Source organism: Thermothelomyces heterothallicus (assembly GCF_042370625.1).
Source record: "Thermothelomyces heterothallicus CBS 202.75 unplaced genomic scaffold P884_scaffold_5, whole genome shotgun sequence".
NCBI lineage: Eukaryota > Fungi > Ascomycota > Sordariomycetes > Sordariales > Chaetomiaceae > Thermothelomyces > Thermothelomyces heterothallicus.
The window spans coordinates 186,604-204,212 of NW_027192566.1; the positions used below are offsets into that span (position 1 = coordinate 186,604).

At 55.4% G+C, this 17,609-nt stretch overlaps 7 protein-coding genes across 7 annotated transcripts; 4 read left to right on the forward strand and 3 right to left on the reverse strand.

Annotated features, from left to right (window-relative positions):
• Positions 1–127: 127 nt before the first annotated feature.
• On the reverse strand, positions 128–2,515 carry P884DRAFT_194923 (uncharacterized protein; the record flags this gene model as incomplete). Its single annotated transcript, XM_069437872.1, has 1 exon — positions 128–2,515. One exon carries the CDS (start codon positions 2,513–2,515, stop codon positions 128–130), a length of 2,388 nt encoding a protein of 795 aa, XP_069299564.1.
• A 566-nt stretch (positions 2,516–3,081) lies between these two features.
• P884DRAFT_283317 (type I 3-dehydroquinase-domain-containing protein) lies at positions 3,082–6,447 on the forward strand. Its single transcript, XM_069443651.1, has 2 exons — positions 3,082–3,676; positions 3,766–6,447. The coding sequence occupies exons 1-2, from the start codon at positions 3,484–3,486 to the stop codon at positions 6,300–6,302; spliced, it is 2,730 nt and encodes a 909-aa protein (XP_069299565.1). The 5' UTR covers positions 3,082–3,483; the 3' UTR covers positions 6,303–6,447.
• Positions 6,448–6,872: 425 nt separating this feature from the next.
• Positions 6,873–9,193, forward strand: P884DRAFT_256606 (general substrate transporter). Its single transcript, XM_069441073.1, has 2 exons — positions 6,873–8,113; positions 8,180–9,193. The coding sequence occupies exons 1-2, from the start codon at positions 7,219–7,221 to the stop codon at positions 8,902–8,904; spliced, it is 1,620 nt and encodes a 539-aa protein (XP_069299566.1). The 5' UTR covers positions 6,873–7,218; the 3' UTR covers positions 8,905–9,193.
• A 390-nt stretch (positions 9,194–9,583) lies between these two features.
• Positions 9,584–10,776, reverse strand: P884DRAFT_194576 (uncharacterized protein; the record flags this gene model as incomplete). The annotated part of the gene is made up of 3 exons (XM_069437842.1): positions 9,584–9,679; positions 9,740–10,377; positions 10,536–10,776. 3 exons carry the CDS (start codon positions 10,774–10,776, stop codon positions 9,584–9,586), a joined length of 975 nt encoding a protein of 324 aa, XP_069299567.1.
• A 2,340-nt stretch (positions 10,777–13,116) lies between these two features.
• On the forward strand, positions 13,117–14,199 carry P884DRAFT_194830 (xylose isomerase-like protein; the record flags this gene model as incomplete). The annotated part of the gene is made up of 1 exon (XM_069437860.1): positions 13,117–14,199. One exon carries the CDS (start codon positions 13,117–13,119, stop codon positions 14,197–14,199), a length of 1,083 nt encoding a protein of 360 aa, XP_069299568.1.
• Positions 14,200–14,376: 177 nt separating this feature from the next.
• Positions 14,377–15,068, reverse strand: P884DRAFT_256610 (Dehydroquinase). The gene has a single exon (XM_069441074.1). The coding sequence runs from the start codon at positions 14,975–14,977 to the stop codon at positions 14,477–14,479; it is 501 nt and encodes a 166-aa protein (XP_069299569.1). The 5' UTR covers positions 14,978–15,068; the 3' UTR covers positions 14,377–14,476.
• Positions 15,069–16,035: 967 nt separating this feature from the next.
• On the forward strand, positions 16,036–17,423 carry P884DRAFT_194832 (inositol monophosphatase; the record flags this gene model as incomplete). Its single annotated transcript, XM_069437861.1, has 6 exons — positions 16,036–16,216; positions 16,283–16,337; positions 16,424–16,879; positions 16,991–17,062; positions 17,118–17,249; positions 17,315–17,423. The coding sequence occupies 6 exons, from the start codon at positions 16,036–16,038 to the stop codon at positions 17,421–17,423; spliced, it is 1,005 nt and encodes a 334-aa protein (XP_069299570.1).
• Positions 17,424–17,609: the final 186 nt, after the last annotated feature.

Below are 17,609 nucleotides of genomic sequence, written 5' to 3' on the forward strand. Positions count from 1 at the left end.
CACAACCTCTCCCTGCTCAAGCAGGACCATCACATTGACAGGAGCTTCAGGATGAGAAAATGAGATATACAAACTTAAAGCGTATTATCCAAAATTCCAAGGTACGATGGAGTACACGATATCCAAGTCATGCGCCCCCAAACCCGCGTGTCAAAATCTCAGTGATGTCGCACCCTGGGGCGAATCCGAGGTTGACCATAAACTGGGGATCCGCATCCGCCGTATCGGTGTATTCGATCGATGAAAGATCATCGAGGAGCGCATCGACGTCAGGGCTCGGTCCAAGCCCAGTATGAGGAAAAAGATGGTAGGATGAGGGCATGTCGCCGTGTGATGGGGCCGTTGCTGTCGACAACCCAGACATAGCAGCAACATCGCTCCCAGAGCGTCGGGTACGCGTGTCGCCACCCTGGGGTATGGTTAATGGTTGGCCATGAGACTGAAGTTGGTAAATCTCTGGAAAGTTTTGGCCTGATAAAGAGTTGTAGCTTCTGTTGGTGAGGTGTGATGGTAGTTGCTGTGGTCCTGTCGGGCTGCCGTAGAGGCGCGGCATCATGGCGGTGGGGTGAATCAACAGGGTGTTCCCCGACGCGGAAGACTGAGATAAACCCTGGGACAGTGTATCCTGCGTTTCCTGAGAAAGGAGATTTGAATGTGAGTCGCGAACGGTGGAGGATCGCCCTCCCCCAAAAGGTGTGCAGGAAAAGGTTGACAGCAGACGTCGCAGCAATTCTTGGCTCTGCTCACCACAGCGGGAGACGTAGTCGCCATTCTCCAACGATGCAACACACGTGTGAAGAAATGGAGGCGTGGTTGATCGTCCGAATAGCCGCTGATACTGAACCAATGTGTCTTGTAGCAAGGGCAGAAGAGTCCCTGCGCGTTGGGGCTCGACGATTGCGCTGGCCCAAAGGTATGTCGCTCGAACCAAATATGGCGTGGGCACAGATATTGAACCACAGGCCGGGGAGAGAATAAAGTTGTTAAAAGGTAGGTTGGGGTCTATCACATGTTGCAGCTGAGTGACAAAGGCGCTCGATGAGCCCCTGGATACCGACCGCTGCGTCCTCGTCGACAATTCCTCGGCAAGAACCTTGATTATAGTGTAGAGTTGATTGAAGGTGCTGAGGCGGAATGCAGGACTGCGCGATGAACAATAACCAGTATTCCCAAGCCCAAAACCATCACAAGGCGTCCATGGCTCCCATTGGTCATGCCCATTTTCAGACACTAGCTGCACGGCCGCGAGGTCTTGCGGCCTCAGATGGGGCGGTCTGCTGTATCGGACGGAAAGAATTGTGTCGATCATAAAGCAAGACATTAAGGCCAACCTGACTCTCGGGTCGCCTTGATCATGGGTGACATGCCGAATCAAGTCGGGATCGAGAAGAATCCGAGTTGCGGAACCAACGAAGAGTCCGGCACTGGCCAACTTGCCCTGCCCCAGATTGACGAGACTAAGTATCAAGAAGGCCTGTGCATGGTGGATTTGAAACGGCCCATCTTCTGAGGGGAGGAGACCTCGAGCAGTATCATAGATCTCGCCTGGGGGGAGCTTAGGCGGGTTTGAGTGATCTGACGATGCAGACTTCGAGCTCCCAGTATCCTGAAAGGATGCCAGAGCCAACGCGGCCCACAAAACAGCATGGACTGCAGAAAAAGAATCGCTTCGGTCGATTGAGAGCCCTTCGTCCGGATAAGAGTATGAAGCCTGGAATAGATCTTGCTTTTCGAGAATAGGTAACCAGGAATGCGTGTAGGATAAATATATATCAAGCAAGCGCCAGTGATTGGCGGGGAGCTTGATGCGCCCTGATGACGCTTGGGGGGATGTCCGCATGCCATCCGATGGTACTTGTTTCCGCTCTTCCGCGTTCGGAGGGCAGTGTTCGAGGCTTCTCCGTCGGAAATTTGACGTCTCCTGGATAACAGAAGCAGCGTCTAGCACAGCGGAATCTGGCTCGGCTCGTGCTGGAGCTTGATTGCCTTCATTGTCACTTGCGTCCGCTGAGGGAGAAAGTGCGTGATGTTCCGGCGAAGGCGCCGATGCTTCACCTGATAAGATGCGGTCTATCCGTCTGTGGACCCGGCTGTTCCTCCACCTCTTTTGCAGACGGTCGGCCCCGCTGGGGTCCTGTCCTGCTAGAAACGGGGCCCTGTGGCCACCCTCGTGGGCGAAGAGGGCACCGAGAGCCTCCTCGCTGCCGGGTACCTTCTCGAAAACCCAGCCAAGTGCAAGTTCAAGCGTTCGAATATAACCAGTTTGGACCCCCCTCTTCTTGGGGCTCACCTCATAGGTGCATGGTCGGCTCTGGGATATGCAAGGATGGCATTCGGGCTGTTTGCCATCGCATCTCTCGCGTGCCGCGCGGCACTGGTCGCAAGCTCTCGACACTCTCTGGCGTTTGACGGGGGCAGGTTGAACTGCGGAAGGTGGTGCCTCAGCCTGACCGAACGAGATGCCGTTCGGATGATTGGATGCTTCGGTTTCGACCGCCCTCCGCTTTGGTGGCATCGCGAAAAGAATGGCCAGGTCGGGATGCCGACACGGACAGACTCACGCCAATGCCAGAGTCGCTGATGCACCATATCCGTCGGCCCAGACCATCCGTATCCGGTAGGTCGCAGTACTGGATATTCCGTCCCGGAAGAAGCCAATGCCGCTGATCGGTTCACGGCTGTCGGAAAACGATCAAAAACCCAGCATTGGGAGAAGTCTCCATGAGGACCCACAAGACCCGATTTGCGGAGATTCTGGGGAAGTCGCCCAGCGCCCTGGATAGTGTCGACCCTGTCTGGCGTTCATTGGTCTGTGTGCGACTCCCAAAGTTGCTTGGGCCGCGGCTTGACGCCCGTCGCAAACCGAGGCTTGGCCACACTGGATGGAGCCTGCGTCGCCAACGTTGTCTAATGAATCGCTTCCTTGGTGATGAGAGACCACTGGTTCGTAGTGGGGTGGTGTGAAATCGCAGGTGTTCGGGTGGAAAAGCGATTAAACGAGCGGGGAATCTGCGGGGTGAATGATTATCCTGCAACAGCAGGGGCCCCGCGCCCAAGGGGCTTGCGTCGAGTTGCTCCCCTTCCAGCTGGCCCGGATAGAGCTGTCAACCGAACCTGCGTGCCTCAGCTGCCTGCTTGCTCCGAGAATCCACATTCGTGCATCTACCTACCCCCAGCGAGCAGTCCTGACGATCCAGGCTTTGTGAATCGGGACCGCATGGCGCCCGATTCATGGTCTTTTCTTTGTGCGAAAACTGCGGCTGTTGTGGGAACCGTGCCCTTCGTTGTCCCCCAACTCGCTCCTCAGTTTGAAACCGTCGCCTGATGACCACCAGACTTCCACCGCTGGCCACGCGTGCGGTTGTCCCGAAAACCTAAATTCATTGGACAAGGGAAACACCTTACCGCACCTAATACTTTGCGGTGGATGCTCCCGCTTCATTGGCAGTCACCGTACCTCGATCAAAATACGGTAACAGCACCATGAGCTCGCCCGTCGTTGCTGGGGTGAAGCGGTCTTACGCCACAATGGCCTCCTCCTGGGATGGCTCATCCCAAAGCACAAGTGCCGAACCACTTCCGGCGCCCCGGCCATTCTCCGCCGAGGGCAGAGACCCTGTTCGCCTACCGCCGCTCAATGCAAGCTCGGCCGTGTCCGCCGAGGCAGCTCTTCGAGGTAGGACTCCCGATCACCTCGCCGGCTTTCACCATTCCATGCTATCTCTGGCCCTTCCTCTTCTCAGTCCTCCGGCTAATGCTTTCCAGAATACCGTCCGGCCTACCAATTCCCGGCACCCAAATTCTCCAAGCCAGCAGCGGCTAGCTACGATCCGGACGCATCTATCATCATTGCTGGTATCCGTGGTGCTGGCAAGACCACGTTGGCTGTCATTGCTTCCTCTGCCATGCACCGCAAGGTCGTCGATCTTGAAATGGCTTTTCGAGAAGTCGCAGGTTCTTCCAGTCCTGCCTACAAAAAGACACACGGCACCGCAGCTTGCCAAGCGCGTGAAGTCAGCATCCTGTACGACGTTCTTGAGAGGCATGGCAAAAATGCTGTCATTGTCTGTTCATGGATCGAAAAAGATATACAGTTAGCCCTCGAGAAGCTCCAGAGAGTCCATCCCGTTATATACATCTTGCGTGACCCGAAAGCTATCCAGAGCCACCTGAGGATTGACAGCATTCAAAAAGCTCGCGACATCCTGGCTGCGAGCAGCACCTTCTTCAGGAAATGCACGCGTTATGAGTTCTTCAACGTCTCGGAGGACTGCAGCATGCCTGACGAATTCACGAGCGAGCGGCCCCCCTCGCCCTCTGCGGACCTCGACAGGCCAACGGCACCATACCTGACGCTCAAGCGAGCCGAGAGGCACTTCCTTAAGTTTCTGTCTCTGATTCTACCAAGCGGGTCCATCCCATTCATCGAGTCTGCGTTCCCGCTAGCCGGTGTCCCTGCTGAAGAGAGACGGTTCACTTACGCCATCTCCGTACCTCTCTCCTCATTCACTCGGGGTGCTATCGACATCCAAGAGCTTGAAACTGGCGCTGATGCCATAGAGATCATTGTTGACGATCTTGTTGCCGAAGATGCCGGCCGTTTGCGATCTTCTGCCGAAATCCCGACGAACCGAGCCAGCGAAATAAGTCGAGCAGTAGCCCAGTTCAGACGAGACACCGTCATTCCCATATTTCTTCATGTGGTGTTTCCCGAAGCGGCACTGTCCGACGACTCATGGCGGTCCCTCTACTTGTCGTATGTGCAACATAGCCTGCGGCTTGTGCCCGAGTATGTTACTGTTGATCTAAGGCTTGACAGTCGCTTGCTTGCACGGATCATTGGCTCAAAAGGGACTTGTAAAGTTGTGGGCAATCTTCAGTTACACGACTCAAACCCTCCCCAGTGGAAAGCCTCTTTCTGGCGGTCATACTATGAGAAGGCACAAGAGAACGGTTGCGATCTCGCAAGGTTCACGAAGAGGGCAACAAGCGTCACTGACAACCTGGATGTGCGGTTCGTCCACTATGCCGCGGAGTTGGCGCCGGGTCCGAGGTTGCCGCTCATTGTCTACAACACAGGAATACTTGGACGGACTTCGGCATGCTTCAATCAGGTTCTCACGTCGGTTGCGCCGCAAGGCTTGCGCGACGAGCATTCCGGAACTGCATCCGAGAACGCCGCTGTCCTGTACCCGTCACTTACAGCCCGGGAGGCAACGCAAGCCCTATACTCATCCTTCTACTACCATCCAATGAGGCTCTACGTCTTTGGGGCCAATGTGAGCTATAGTCTGTCGCCGGCGATGCATAACGCCGCTCTCAAGGCCTGTGGCATTCCGCATTACTACGAGCCTCACTCGACGAACAACATCGCGAGTCTCCAAGAACTCGTTAATGACCCGCACTTTGCCGGTGCCTCTGTGGGACTGCCTTTCAAGGTCGAGATAATCAGCCTCACACATTCCCTAAGCAGGCATGCGAGAGCTATTGGTGCTGTCAACACTCTAATTCCTCTGAGGGAAACCAACCCCGATGGAAGTATTCCTGATGATGCCTTGCTGTCGAACGGAAGGAACTTGGCTGGCCCCGTGAAGGCGCTTTACGGGGAAAATACGGATTGGATTGGCATACGAGCATGTATCCGCCGCGGCCTCTCCCCAGCCAATGCTGTGCGGCCCAGCAGTTCTGGGCTTGTTGTTGGCGCTGGCGGAATGGCTCGGGCTGCGGTTTACGCGATGCTGCAGCTCGGAGTCAAGAACATTCTCATATTCAACCGAACGCTCGCCAACGCTGAAAAGCTCGTCTTGCATTTCGAGACACTATTATCGCGTAACGGACTGCCGTTGTTCAGCGCTAGTCCGGGATCTGAGGAAAACGCAAGGTTCCACATCATCCGATCCCGCGATGACCCCTGGCCGAACGGATACAAACCTCCCACCATGATCGTCTCCTGCATCCCAACGCATGGAATTGGTGGCAGCCCAGCACCAAATTTCACAGTTCCCCCCCATTGGCTGGAAAGTCCTACTGGGGGTGTTGTCCTCGAGCTTGAATACAAAACTCTAAACAGTCCCCTGATGGAGCAGGTCCGGAAAGAGGCACATCGGGGTTGGGTGGCAATGGATGGGTTGGATTTGCTTCCTGAGCAGGGCTTCGCTCAGTTTGAGCTTTTCACAGGACGTCGAGCGCCACGTCGCCTGATGAGACGGGAAGTTTTCAAGGCGTATCCTGATGATCACGGACGCTCCAACTTTGCGCGACTAGAGCCTCGACTTAACAACATAACCACGCAAGACTCGTGAACCTAAACAGGTGAACTTGCAAGACACTATGCTGTCAACATCCTGGCGCATGACACTCTTCAAAAGCCAAGTTGGAAGCTACTGCGGAGGCCTTGGCCCCACCACTCCCGCAAGCTGGCCTATCCATTTCCAATATAGAAAGCACAGCATATTGTCATCTCAAATCGTGACGACATGGCCCAGCAGCTTTGTTTCCAACACGACGCGGTTGAATTCTCCAGGCTGGTTATTCTTACGCAGATGGCTAGTTGACATTCCCGGGCTCTAAGCTGCGCGTTCAGTATGCAAGGCGGGGGCTAGCCAGCCAAGATCATAATAGTCACAGAGTACGACTGACTGTTATGTCTACGGCATGTTTACTGTGTAATACAGTCATTGTGGGTGACCGAAGCTTACATTGACCCCGGCAGAGCATTCACCCTGACTGCCGGTTTAACTGCCCGTAGCGCTTCCCAGAGGTGGGGTTTCAGGGGTAGGGGTAGCAACTGTTCCTGCGCTACTTGCGGGGACCATGGATCGACGATGCTGACTTTACCGAAACGATGGTTCGCTGTGTCTGATCCCATTCCATCAACGCTCTTACGCGTTGCTAGCCTTCCCCACGGTTCAACATTTTTCAAGCGGAGGCGAGTCGGCAATTTTGGGCCCGCACGAAAGCCATGTGGCAACCCCATGGAGAACCCCAAAGGCCAAGTGCGACGTGACTTGGGGCCCCGAGGGTGGGTGCTGCACGATCGTCGGCTTAGTGAAGGCTGAAGTGTATTCGCACATGAAAGGCGGCAACTCCTATAAATATCTTGAATCCTGGGGTACCCGAAGAAGTTTCAGCTTCCCCAGACTCAACCCGCACCTTTTCCCCGTGGGGTACCATCCACTTACGCTCCATTAGACAGCTCTCATCACTCACCAGGCCGAGATGACGCTCCTAGCGCTGAAGGAGGACCGGCCGACGCCAAAGGCCGTCTACAACTGGAGGGTTTACGCGTGTGCCGCCGTCGCTTCGTTCGCCTCATGCATGATTGGATACGACTCGGCCTTCATTGGTACCGCGCTTGCTCTTCCGTCGTTCACCAAGGAGTTCGACTTCGCCTCCTATGACCCTGACGCCCTGGCTCTCCTGCAGGCCAACATTGTCTCGGTCTACCAGGCAGGAGCCTTCTTCGGCAGCTTGTTCGCCTATGGCACCAGTCACTTCCTCGGCAGGCGCAAGTCTCTGTTCGTCTTTGCTGGCGTGTTCCTCATCGGCGCCGGCATCATGCTTGCGGCAAGTTCAGAAAGGGGACTTGGCACCATCCTTGCCGGTCGAGTCCTGGCTGGCATCGGGGTTGGCGGGGCATCGAACATGGTACCCATCTACATCTCCGAGCTTGCGCCTCCCGCCGTTCGAGGCCGGCTCGTTGGCATCTACGAGCTGGGCTGGCAGATTGGCGGTCTTGTCGGGTTCTGGATCAACTACGGAGTGAACACGACTCTTGCTCCCACACGGTCTCAATGGCTCATACCCTTCGCAGTACAGCTCATTCCCGGTGGCCTTCTGTTCCTGGGTGTCCTCTGGATCAAGGAATCTCCCAGGTGGCTGTTCTCAAAGGGTCGGAGGGACGAGGCCATGAAAAACCTTTGCTGGATACGTAACCTGGAGCCCACCGATCAATATATCCTAGAGGAGGTCCAGTACATCGACCAAGACCTTGAGAGGTTTGAGAGGGAGGTTGGGAAGGGTTTCTGGAAGCCGTTCCTTGCCCTCAAGCAGCGCAAGGTCCAATGGCGCTTCTTCCTCGGCGGCATGCTCTTCCTATTTCAAAATGCCAGCGGTAAGCGCCCCTTTTTTGTATTGCTCGGTTGTCTAGGAGGGCGGCGGATGCTGACGCCAACAACAGGCATCAATTCGATCAACTACTACAGCCCCACGGTGTTCCGCAGCATTGGGATCACAGGCACAAATACCGGATTCTTGACAACAGGACTGTTTGGTGTCGTCAAGACGGTATTGACGGTGATCTGGCTGCTCTGGCTTGTTGATCTCGTGGGCCGGCGCCGCATGCTCTTCATCGGTGCCGCGGGCGGTTCACTGTGCATGTGGTTCATCGGGGCTTACATCAAGATTGCCGACCCATCGTCGAACCAGGAAGGCGGTAGCATGTCCAGTGCTGGCATCGCTGCTATCTTCTTCTTCTACCTCTGGACAGCATTCTACACACCATCCTGGAACGGGACGCCGTGGGTCATCAATTCCGAGATGTTTGACCAAAACACACGTTCCCTGGGACAGGCATCCGCGTCGGCCAACAACTGGTTTTGGAACTTTATCATCTCGCGGTTCACGCCGCATATGTTCCTCAAGATGGAGTACGGTGTCTACTTCTTCTTTGCATCTCTGATGCTACTCTCCATCATTTTCGTCTTCTATCTGATTCCGGAGACCAAGTCGATCCCGCTTGAGTCCATGGACCGCTTGTTTGAGATCAAGCCGGTGCGCAAGGCTAACAAAGTGCTGATGGAGGAGCTCGAGTCCCAGGGCTTGAGCGTGGCAGTCGATGATGCATCTCTTTGCACGGGCGAGAAGCCGAAGCAAGGCCATCTGGAAACAACTAAACATGTTTGAATATGGTTATATGAGGCCTATGTGGCTTGAAGCGTGAATGGCGGACGGAGTTGTTTTTATTTCTATTCATCAGTTGAGGAGGGAGAGGGGGGAGGGGGTGGTTTGTTTGGCAAGGGCCGCCGGCCAGGAGGCAGTTGGACTTAGGTGGTGTGCGAGGGTTCTGGAGTGACCTACGTGCTGTAAGGGTGTTCTAAAACACTGAAGTTGTCGCAGAGAAAGAACTTAATCATGTTTGGCTCTCTTCTTGTTCTTGTAGTATTTGAGGGTTTGAGTGAACCCTTGTGTCGAGTCGTCCAAACCTTAAACTGCTAGCTTTCGTTCTAGGTGTCTAGTTGTTTATTACCCGAGTCCAGTGTAGGTTGAGATGGCCACACAGGCAGTCCCCTAAAACACCCCACAAAGCAACAATGTAGGTGATTGATCCACCTTGGCGTATATACATGCGAATGTCTTCGATTACCGGGAACATCACATTTGATGAGCTGCGGCGCTGAGGACTTGAAATCTCAAAATTTTGTACCTCAGATATCGTTTATACACCGACAAAGCCCCTGAGGTACGATCAGGATAAGCCTGCCTTGTTTGAGATCTTGAAGTCTCACGGGAAGCATTTTTAGAGCACGTTGTCACATCAAAGGTTGACCTCGAACCAGGGGAAATCTGATTTAAGGTATAGTATTTACTGTCTAGAGATTTGTGCTAACCTAGCGGCGATTGCTTTCTTCACCTGTGAAACTGGGAGTTCACTGCTGTCGCGACCCGTCCAGTACTTGTCCTGTGCAGGTATGGTTAGATGGGTAAACAGCCAGGGTAAGCGAAGGAAGAGCCAGCTCACCTGCTCGATTCCCTGCCAAATCAGTGCCTCAGTCCCGAGAATAACCTGCCAGCCCTCGGACTCGGCTAGGGCACCAAGGGCAGTATAAGGCGAGGGGTTGTAGCACATCTCCAGGAGTGCGCCCTTCTTCTCCTTACGCAACATAACCTCAATGATGCGCCTCAAGACCTTTTCACCCTCTGACACAGGGGGAAAGTCTGGAATGCAGGAAACAATAGCTCCTGGACCCTCGAGTGCTTCTGCCTGCTCAACCGTCTCGACGTGGACCAACCGAGCTCCGTAGGAACGCCTGCTGCACTCGGCTACAACGGCCGTGATCTCGCTCTTGTCGCGGCTAACGACATAGATGCAGGTGGCCTTGAGCCATTTGTGGATAGCATAGATGGCGGACCGAGCGGCACCACCACCGCCGATGACCATGGCAGGGCGGTTCTCGTAGACAGAAGGGTCCGAGACATTCTGCACAAAGGACTCGCGAATACCAATCACGTCGGTATTGGCACCGCAGAAAATACGGCGGCCATCTGGGAGATGTCGGAGAAAGAGGGTGTTGCAGGCGCCAACGTCGCGGCACTCTTCGGTGAGCTCATCTAGGTGAGGAATGATGGCAATTTTGTGCGGCATGGTGACAGAGGCTCCTATATAAGAGTTCATTTAGCAAGGCAAGCTCAGTTACTCACACACACGCACCAAAACACACCCACATCTAGGTAAGAAAGATATAGGAAGAAAGGGGCGGCCACCAAAGAGATGCTCAGGCACGCTGACAATATGGGCCCAAAAATGACTGACATACCATAGAACTTAGGATGACGTATTAATCTCAGAAAGAGGTCCATATCCGTAGAATCAAGCCTGAGCTGCTCCCAGTTCAGACCGAGTTCTCGATAGACAACATCGTGTAAAAGGGGTGACATGGAAGCTGCGAGCTTCTGACCAAAGAGAAGGCCATGCCTGTCAAGCTTGGCGATCTGTGAGTCTAAATCCGGTGCCTCAGTCTGCTTGCGCTCTCTCGTAACCGTGGTCGTGGTTGACATCTTTGTCCAGACGTGCGTGTTGACGTTGACGACGGATGGACGATGAAGGATTAGTATTATAGGCCAGATCAGGAATGAAATGCCTGGATAGGTAGGTAGTTGGTGGCAGAAAAACCCACAATATCCACGATGGTCGGAGGGAGATGACGAAAACAAATATGCAGCCAACTTGGAGCTGATGAGACCACCAATAAAGAAGAGTTAATGGAGAACGACGTCCCCAGGACGAAGCGTGCATGGGATATACATTAAAGCCCCTATCGCGCCTGCTGATCGTGCAGGCGGCACCTCGGACTTCGGCCGGAGACCGGTGGGGTTGATGGAGACGGGATAAGGGTGCCAGCGCGCGTCCGTAGACGCCCAGAGACCCGGTAGGCGGGTTGTCATTCATCAGCCTCCTGAGCGTGCCGGCGGGTGTACGACATGGAACAAGATCCATCTAACCCTTTCGGCAATGCATAGAAACTTCCGGCGCAACACAGCGAAGGGTAAACAACAACATGCATCATGCTGTGCTCTGTATGCCGTAGGGGCAGTATAGCCCGTGCCTCTAAAGTACATAGTACGTTCGCATGCAGGAAGCCAGACGCCTGGTCATCCAATGAGAACATACACTACTGTGTACGGATTAGGTATTGTCTGCTTGCCAACAATCATTACCTTTGTCCCTCCGCCACGGAGTATACTTGGGAGAATATTGGAATACGGAATAGTTACGCTGAAAATGTTTCTCCCTGCCGCCCTTCTAAGACTAAGCGGATGCATTGTCAATGTCGGCCTGCCATGGTTCGAACAGGCTTGGCTAAACATTTATCCAGGGTATAATTGGCCAATGGCTAATGAACTTGTGCTTATGGTCAGTCACGCACGCCTCCTGACCCCGGTCCGAGATCCACCCCGGACTTTAGGCCCCACCTACTTGTATGGAACATCCGTACTCCATTCACCACACATTCACCACAGAGTACGTCCGTACGCAATACGATCAGGAAGCCACACCCCATCAAGCCTTCCATGGTCTTTTCCTCCAAAAGATTGGCATAGTACATGCCGTGGCGGGTTGCAGCGCTTATTGGCGGGAAGAAGCATTACCCCGCCGCCAGCTTCTTCCCACTTTGGCAGCCGCCTAGATCGGGGGCACTCGCTTATCTTACTTTGTAGGGCCCAATCGCTCGTCTGAATCAGCCCGTGCTCAAGTGTGATGCACGGAGCCTGCCGAGATGTGTGACGTTGCTATAGACCGCAGTCCGGAACGTACTTTGAGTACACCGCCAAACGCCGCCATCCGCGGGGAAAGCTGCCTGCATTCGGGAGTTTCGCTCAAGGAAGAAGCGGCATTCTCGATGCCGTACCTGCGTCGTGCGATGGAGAACAGCTCGCCAGCGCGCCTAGACATGTGTGTATGTATGTATTATGTACATACAGCACCTACCTACGATCTATACGGAGTTCCTCAGGCTGTAGGTTCCTTCTTAGTATATCGATTTACACCCGAAGGATTGCACTTACCCCTTCTGGTCCATGAAAGCACCGCCTGATTTTGTAGGTGATTTCTTCACGAGCTACTCCGAGAATATTACATACCTGTGTGACCTACCTAAGTGCCTGAGGAAGTCAAGCAACCTTGGGTGCCTTGGTGAAGTATATAGATACCTTAGGTACTTACGTAGCCACCTGACCTCAAGGATGATAGGCAGTTACCACCAACCATACCTCATTGAGACCTAGAGTCGAACCAGTCCTCGTCATGGAGACCGACCGGCAGTGTACACACCTTGATCGGGTATTGAGAGCCATCGGCCGGCTTGTGCTCATGCATGCTGGGCATCTGCAGATCGAAAGGTACACGAGACACTGGAAAGGAACATGCGGCGCACTCGCCCGAGAACCGACCGGCTCTCCGCTCCGGGTCCCCCGGGCCTCGATGGGAGCTCCTTTCGGTTTTGGTTTCTATTTAAGCTCCCCGAGTTCCTTCCAGAAATCATGCCCCTGGCACTGCAGGCTCCTGTGCCTTCCTTCCTCCCCCTTCCCGTTGATTGTCACAGGCGCAGATAATTTTCTTTTTTATTTTATTTCCTCGGGCTGCAAAGGTCCTCATCATTCTCCAGTTTAACCCAACCTCTACACTCGCCCACCCTACTGCCATCAGGTTATTCTATTCCCCTTTATACCCTTTATATCCCCTTCTGCAGCGCCAGCAGATCGTACCCATCTTCTTAGAGCATACACCATCAGGGCTCGCGAGCATTCATCCGCCACCGCAGAACGGGAATTTTCCGGGGCCGCTGTCTCTCTCCTAATCCTCATACCAGTTCAATACTCTCCTGTAAGCGGCCCGTCATGCCGTGCAAACTCGCCATCACGTCCATGTCGCTTGGCCGGTGCTATGCCGGCCATTCTCTTGCGACCAAGATGGACGCTGCCCACAAGTACGGGTATCAGGGCATTGAGCTCTTCCACGAAGACCTCGTCGATGTCGCTTACTCCTTGTCCTCTGAAACGCCGTCTCCCGAAGGACCATCGCAGGAGGCCCAGGCAGCAGCTGCTCGGCACATTCGGCGTCTGTGTCAGGCCAGAGGCATCGAGATCATCTGCCTCCAGCCCTTCAGCCATTACGACGGACTTCTCGACCGCGAGGAGCACGAGCGCCGCCTCGGCCAGCTCGAACTCTGGTTTACGCTCGCCCGGGAGCTGGGAACCGACATGATCCAGATACCCGCCAGCTTTCTCCCGGCTTCTCGCGTGACCGAGGACCTGAATCTGATTGTATCGGATCTGCAAATAGTCGCCGATATGGGACTGCGCCAGGACCCTCCCATTCGCTACGCCTATGAAAGCCTCTGCTGGAGCACGCGCGTCGACACATGGGAGCTCTGCTGGGAAGTCGTCCAGCGGGTCGACCGTCCCAACTTTGGCATGTGTCTCGACACCTTCAACATCGCCGGCCGCATCTATGCAGACCCGACCTCCGCCTCGGGCCGGACTCCCGACGCCGAGGCCGCCGTGCGCCAGTCGATCGCCCGGATGATCGCACACGTCGATGTCAAGAAGGTGTTCTACGTCCAAGTTGTCGATGCCGAGCGCCTCAGCGAGCCTCTGGTCCCTGGCCATCCCTTCTACAACGCCGACCAGCCGCCGCGCATGAGCTGGTCCCGAAATTGCAGGCTCTTTTACGGAGAAGACGAGCGCGGCGCCTACCTTCCCGTCCGCGAGATTGCCCGGGCTTTCTTCCACGGTCTCGGCTTTGAGGGATGGGTCAGCCTGGAGCTGTTTCACCGCCGCATGGCTGACGAGGAGCCCCAAGTGCCCGAGGAGCTTGCCAGGAGGGGGGCCGCCTCATGGGTCAAGCTGCAGAAGGACATGAAGCTGAACGTGGATAAGCCAAAGTCGTCCAAGACAACAAGGGTGTATGCATCGCTGTAGAGGACGATGATGCTCCTCGCCCCGTGCCACCAAGGTTGACGGGAACAAAGAACCAAGGATGTCTTGGGGGTTGGACTTGTACACAGCGGCTGCCATCACATCGGACTTTGTAGATCCCCACACCAGGGCGATCTTCACCAATACGCATATAACGATACAAGGACAAGTTTGAAAATCACCAATAGTCTGTCCCGTCTTTCAGGTTCCTATGTAGTTTGTGTGGCGTGACAACAGGAAAAAGCATGCATGCGATGCGCGCTAGTGCTTTGCTCCGGAGTTATTCCCTTTCTCCCTTTGCCTTCAGATGCCGAGCCGCAAACGCGATCGCGGCCGTGTACCCATACACTCCCAAGCCACAGATGACAGCCACCGCCTTGTCACTCAGATAGCTGTGCTTCCGGAACGGCTCCCGCGCATGTATGTTGGACACGTGGACCTCGACGAACGGGATGTCCACGCCCAGCAACGCATCTCGGATGGCCACGCTCGTGTGGGTCAGCGCGCCGGGGTTGATGACAATGGCTGACGGCTTTCGGAGCCTCTCCGTCCTGTCGTCCACTGCCGCCTCGGGTCCCCAGCCGGCGGCTCCCTGTATGCGGTCCACGATGGCACCCTCGTGGTTCGACTGAAATGTCTCGAGCTCGATGCCGAGCGAGGAAGCCTGATCGCGGGCGAGGGCCTCCACTTCGGCGAGGGTGGCGGAGCCGTAGATGTGCGGCTCGCGTTTGCCGAGGAGGTTGAGATTTGGGCCGTTGATGAGGAGGATGCGGGGAGTCATTGTTGTCGTGGTGCTAGCCGGCAATGGAGATTGTGTGCATGTCGGTTTCAATGGTCTGCTGAGAGAGGGAGAGAGAGGGTTCGCACTTCTTCTGAAGGATTCAACTGGGGTCCAAGCCGGGTCTCACCGTGAAGAAGTGATTGGGGAGGAAGGGGAGCCGGGGGGGGTGGGAATTTCAATGATTCAAAGTTCTGGCACAGAGTACTCCAAAAGCAAGATCAAGTTCGCTTAGGTAGCTCTGCTTCTCATGTCCTGAATCTCGGCTTTGCAGACTCAGACACAACTTTGACCTCAACTCAGCCCCCGAACAGATGAGTCCGGCACTACGTGATTCCCTCTCCGTGATTGTCAGATGGAAGTGGATGCTTCTGTGTCTCGCCGCACTGCAAAGATATCACCTATACGCAACCACATTTTACAACCGTCTTCGTGCCCCTCGGTTTCCCCTTTGGGAATCCTTCATCCGCAGCCAAACGGGCGTGTCCCCGGGACTGTGGGCCCCGCCGAGACGGCCCCACACGGCTCTCCACTCGGCGGGTGAAGACTCTCCCGGACGGAAACCAGTTCGCACAAACGAGAGACAGATTTGGCGATCGGCGCAGCGGCAGGCGGTCCGGATTCAGAACGATACTCGGCCTGCCTGCTTGATCTGAGGTCTCAAAGGTGACCCTGAGTCGATGCCGATTCGCCTCGTTCATGCTAGCCAAGGGGGCCACCAAAGACTTGCTCTGCGGATCTGGAGAAGCTGCCGGAGGCCGTTTAGCGGCCCAGGAAGTAAGGTATGTACGTCCGTATATACAAAGCTCCAGACTCTAGGAACAGCGGAATTCCCCCGCCGAGCTCGGCTTGCGGCGGCTCTTCTGGTGCGGTGTCTTGGGAAAGCGAATGCTAGTCAGCTCCTTCCCTGTTCGCGTATGCCCCCCCTCTTTCCCTTTCCAACGCTGCCGCGAAGCTTGTAGCTCTCACTGGGAGGATATTATCCTGTATGTACTTGCTAGCAGCAACGTGCCACCTGCATTCGTAGATTGGTGGTTTGCCATAGGTCGGCACCAATCAACATGGCTACCAAGACCTTCACAGAACAAGAGCTCGACGACATTTACGCCTTCGCCGTCCAACTCGGCAAGGATGCCGGCAAGCTCCTCCTCGAGGCTGCTCGGTCGAGGTGGAACGGCGAGAGCACGCCAGAGGCTGTCGAGAAAGATAGCTCGGTAGACATCGTGACAAAGACCGACGAAGGTCAGCCAGGAGCCCCCGTTGCTAGTTGCCGGTTGCTTCTCGCAGAGCGCTAATCTTGCACCGGAGTAGACGTCGAGCTCTTCATCAAGACATCCATTAACCAGAAGTTCCCTGACCATGCGTATGTCGCTGTTACCGTCACCGGGTCTCCACCCCACCGGTGACGACCGAACAATGTCCAGTGCTGACGACGATGCAAACTCCCAGTTTCGTCGGCGAGGAAAGCTATTCTAAAGGTGCATCCCGCGACTATCTGATCAGCGACTCGACACCCACCTGGTGCGTGGACCCGCTAGACGGGACGGTCAACTACACGCACCTCTTCCCCTTGTTCTGTGTCTCCATCGCCTTTCTGGTCGGCGGCAAGCCCGTCATCGGCGTCATCAACGCGCCATTCCTCAACCAGCTCTTCACGGCGTGCGGCGGCCGCGGCGCGTGGCTCAACGAGACCCAGCGCCTGCCCCTGATCCGGAATCCGATACCCCCCATGCCGACCAATGCGCCCGCCGGCTGTGTCTTCTCGTGCGAGTGGGGCAAGGACAGGAAGGACACGCCCGGCGGCAACCTGCATCGGAAGGTGGAGAGCTTTCTCAACATGGCCGCCGAGGTTGGGGGGCGGGCGGGGAAAGGGGGTATGGTCCATGGCATACGGAGCTTGGGCAGGTAAGATGGCTGTTCATCATACCCCCCTTTTGCCCCCCTTGCCTGGTTCACCCCCGTGCCACTCTCTGTTCCAATCACGGCCCTCTGTTTCGCTGACCTGCGAGCGGCAAGTGCGACGATGGATCTAGCTTATACTGCAATGGGCGCCTTCGATATATGGTGGGAAGGAGGATGCTGGGAGTGGTTGGTACCGAGCTTGATTGCCCCGAATAGGGCGCAGCGGCTGATGATGCATCAGGGACGTCGCTGCCGGCATCGCCATTCTTCAAGAAGCCGGAGGGTTAATAACAACAGCAAACCCCCCTGAGAACCCTTCGACGGCACAGATAGAGGATGTCGGATTAGGGAGTCGTCTCTACTTGGCTATCCGGTGAGTACTGCCTTCCGGTAGTCTTTCCACCTCACGGCTAAGCACCACCGCTTACCCTGAGGCAGTCCCGCAGGCTCGTCAAGCACCGAATCCGGGAGGCAAGGTCAGGAAAGGACTGTCAGGGAAGTTTGGCGGCGTGTGAGGGCTCTCGACTACAACCGGCCCGGTACATAAGCGAGTGTGGGAAGGGAAGGTGCGATGCAGCCTTGCAGTTTGAAACTATGACTCCCAACATATATGCCATGGGCTGAGGAGAGGGAGATGGCGCACCGCGTAAGGTAACCGGAGTCATGTGGTAGCACTTGTTTCAAACGAGCAGTGGTGCCGCCCAGAACCAGTTCGGCTCGAAAACCAAGCCGA